The sequence below is a fragment of the Dipodomys ordii genome, unplaced genomic scaffold (assembly GCF_000151885.1).
Source record: "Dipodomys ordii isolate 6190 unplaced genomic scaffold, Dord_2.0 Scaffold108, whole genome shotgun sequence".
Lineage (NCBI taxonomy): Eukaryota > Metazoa > Chordata > Mammalia > Rodentia > Heteromyidae > Dipodomys > Dipodomys ordii.
Window position 1 is genome coordinate 716,194 of NW_012267324.1, and position 3,609 is coordinate 719,802.

The 3,609-nt window shown below is 68.1% G+C and overlaps 1 protein-coding gene across 1 annotated transcript in view; it reads right to left on the reverse strand.

The window, feature by feature from the left end:
* The window catches only part of Myo9b (myosin IXB), a 56,448-nt gene that overhangs the window by 1,900 nt on the left and 50,939 nt on the right, over positions 1-3,609 (reverse strand). Inside the window, exons 27-37 of the mRNA XM_013028293.1 lie at positions 3,476-3,574; positions 3,221-3,394; positions 2,898-2,936; positions 2,627-2,738; positions 2,236-2,309; positions 1,638-1,830; positions 1,432-1,560; positions 1,252-1,357; positions 998-1,129; positions 435-558; positions 3-68 (exon numbers count right to left, since the gene is read on the reverse strand). Of these exons, the coding sequence (XP_012883747.1) occupies positions 3-68; positions 435-558; positions 998-1,129; positions 1,252-1,357; positions 1,432-1,560; positions 1,638-1,830; positions 2,236-2,309; positions 2,627-2,738; positions 2,898-2,936; positions 3,221-3,394; positions 3,476-3,574 (1,248 nt within the window). The remainder of the gene's footprint in view (positions 1-2; positions 69-434; positions 559-997; positions 1,130-1,251; positions 1,358-1,431; positions 1,561-1,637; positions 1,831-2,235; positions 2,310-2,626; positions 2,739-2,897; positions 2,937-3,220; positions 3,395-3,475; positions 3,575-3,609) is intronic.

Consider the following 3,609-nt stretch of genomic DNA (forward strand, 5'->3'; position numbering starts at 1 on the left):
GCCGCCGAGCGCGTACATACCGGGACCCCCTCATAGGGAGACGAGAACCCCAGTTTGAAGGGCCAGGGCTGGGGGAGAGACGAGCACAGGGTGAACGGGCGCGGGGAGCCCTGCGGGGTGAGGCCCCCGCGGCCCCGAGGGGCGGAGCGCGCCGCCGTCACGCAGGGGCCGTCGGGAGGCCCCGCCTCCTCCCCACCCGTGTTTGAAGCCGGAGTGGACACCCGGGAAGGAGGACCGGAAGTTCCCGCCCCAGGGCCTAGGCCCCGCCCCCGACCGAGCCGAGGCCCCGCCCAACCGCCCGACCACGCCCTCTCCAACCAGGCGCCCTCCCTCCCTAGTCCTTGGCAGGCCACGGGAGGCCCCGCCCCTGACAGCCAAGGCGGGCCACGCCCCCACCGGCCACGCCCCCGGCCACGCCCCCCACCGAAGCTCACCGCGTTCTGCCGCAGGAGCGAGAGCCTGCGGAAGGCGATGCTCTCGGCGGCCTCCAGCTGGCTGATGTCCTCCATCTTCACCCTGTACTTCCGCATCTGCTCTTTGATCAGCATCTCCACGCACCTGCGGGACCGAGGGAGGGGCCCGGTCACCCCTGCTCTGAAGGAGGCTGCCCGGGAGGGTGGCACCCCGTGGTCGGCAGGTCGGGGCCCCCACCCCCCACATAAGTATGGGATGAAGAGGCTGAGTGCCTCACAAGCAGAGGTGCTGGTCAGGCAGCGGGACCCGGCCTGCGGTGGCCAGTCAGTACTGGGTGGACTTGGTCAGACACTCGGCCCAAACTGGCCTCTGGCATCAGTGCAGGGGGGGAAGGTGGGGGACGGACAGACTCGGGCAGGGCGCTCTCTGTGCATGTGCAGGCCAGCACCCCACACATGAATGGGGGGAATGGTGACGCAGAGCTCCGTTGCAGCTGGCTGGGCTCTGGGCATCTTTGCAAGTTTTTCTACAGCGTCGGTGTGGAGGGGTGGAGCGGGCAGGGGTCCCCGGGCCCGGCACTCACATGGTGATCTTGAGCACGTCCTTCATGCTTGTCAGTGGGTCTGAGGTGTCGGGGCAGCGCAGCAGGCAGGGCGCAAAGATGATGGCCAGGGCCCCGGGCGACATGCGGTTCACATCCTCCAGCAGGGCCACCCTGTGCGGCCACCGACAGTCAGGGGCTGCAGGGCTGGGGGGGCCACGTGGGGGTCTGGGGGCGCAGCCCTGGGGCTCCGGGGCTGGGGTGGGGGCGCCACGCGGGGGTGTGGGGGCACTTGCTTGACCAGGTGGAAGATGAGCCGCTCCAGGGCCGTGTGGTTGGCCTCGGGCAGGTGCTCCAGGACGGCGTAGATGGCGGCCAGCTGTTCCTGCTTCTCGGGTAGCTCTGGGGAGGCCAAGGCGGTCACCCTGGGCCCTGGGGCCGGTGCCCACCCCGGGCCACCCGCGGGCGCGGCTCACCCACGGCGCGCAGGAAATCGCCGTACTGCGCGAAGGTCATGAGCGGCTCTGGCAGCTCCCGCAGCCACTGCTTCAGGACGCCGGTGATGGCGTGGATGGGGAAGTCCTCCAGCTTCACCGTGGCTGGGTCTGTGGGGCCAGGCCGGGTGAGCAGGGCCCGCATCCCCCCACGCCGGGGGTGCCAGGCCGGGGCCCACCGCGCCCACCTGTCTGCAGCGCCTGCCGCAGCTCCCGCGTCCGGTTGGCCGCGCCTGACTTGCGGTAGAGGCCCTCGGTGTACAGGCCATGCATCTCTACATGTTCCAGAAGCTTCTCCAGCACCACGGGCACGGAGGCTTTGTCACTGGTCAGGCTGCCCACGCACACTCCGAAGTGGCCCGGCTCAGCGCCGGGCTCGGCCTGACATGTCAGGGTGAGGGGTGTGGGGTGAGGGGAGGGGTGAGGCCTGGGCGGGTGGCAGCCACAGGCACTCTGCCCCTCTCAGCCTCTGCTCTGGGTGCACAGCTCTGGGGTGCCTGGTGCCGGGGGCAGCCCGCAGGCCCTGGGCGGGGGCTCCTCCACAGCTGCCCAAGCCTCCAACGGCCGCCGCTCTGCTGCCCCGTGCGGAAGCTCAGCTCCTCTGTGCAGGGACGCGGCTGCTCAAGCCCGCACAGGACCCGTCCAAATGGACGCAGGACTGGGGGACAATCTTCCCCCCTCCGCCTGGGAGCACAAGGACCCCTTCCTGCCGCCCCCCCAGGCCTGCCGCCCCCCGTGCCTGCCGCCCCCCCAGGCCTGCCGCGCCCGGCGTCCGGGGACACCCACCTTCCTCCCGCTCACGTAGGAGCAGTAGCTCTGAATCTTGTGCACACACTTCTTGTGGCAGGTCATCTTGCACACTAGGAGGTCATATGGTCACCACGGGTGTGTTGGAGACCCCAGGTGTCTGAGGCTCCCTTCCCACCCCGTGGGGAGGGCTCAGGCAGCTGCTGCGCTGGACGTGGGGGGGGATGAGGAGTTGCTTTGGGGACCTCGCTGAGGGGACTTTGGGGTTCTGCTATGCCTGGGTGTCCGTGTCCCCTAGGGAGGAGGACAGGGGGTCAGGGAGTGGGAGCACTGAGGACCACGGCCCCGCGGCAGAGTCCACAGCAGGGTCCGCGTGAGAAGGGCTGTTGTGGGGGGGGGGCTGGGGGGGAGGGAGCCTGGCTGCGCTCACCGCTGCACAGCAGCGCCTTGTCCATGAGCCAGATGTAGGAGAGACACTGCTCGCACGACTGCGGGATGCTCACTTGGTAGCTGGCGAACACGTGCCCGTTGTGCTCCTGGACCTGGGGGGTGGGGGCAGCTGAGCAGGTGCCCCGCCCCCCCACCCCCTCCCAGGCGACTTTACTCCTGGGCAGTGAGACAATTCACACCCCAAACACATGTGTGTGCACACACCAGTAAGCACTAGCGCATGTGCGCACACACCCAGGAGCAGTACTCACAGCACGTTCCTGTTTCCGCTTCTTCTTCTGAGCTTTGCCCTGGTTAGGACACACAAGGTCGGCCTGGTGACCAGGGGACTCCCTAGGAACCCCAAATGTCCAGCACCCCAATACCCGCCCACCTAGAAACCCTTGAAGCAGAAAAGAAGCCGTGAGGGATTTGTGGGGGGGAGGGGCAGAGGTAGGCGTGGCCACCACAGGGAGGTGGGGCCAGGAGGGAGGGTGTGGCCAGGTATGGGCGTGGCCCAGGCGAGGTGGGCGTGGCCCAGGCGAGGTGGGCGTGGCCCAGGCGAGGTGGGCGTGGCGGGAGCGCCAGGACTCACTTTAGCAGGCTCAAAATCGTTCTTGGTGTAGCCGCGAGTGAACTCGTCCAGCAGGGACTGGAAGAGGTTGAGGACCAGGTTGGTGTCCTTCTGGCCGCGCTCGGTGGCCAGGTTGTTGACAACGATCTGGTAGTTCTCCATCAGGTCTTTGTAGCCCACGTGGATCTTCCCATTCTGCGGGGATGCAAGGCGTCAGCCCCACAGCCAGGAGGGGGCTGCAGAAGAGATGGGGGGGCCCGCCGGGAGGTCACGTACGGGGACAGAGTACATGGTCTTGATGTTGCTCCTGAATGTTTCAGTGGCTTCGATGAACAGGCTCTCGATGGGGGTCTTCTGGGAGCGCAGGTCGTTGATCTGCAGGAAGAGGAGTGAGCTCCAGGCCGCCCCCC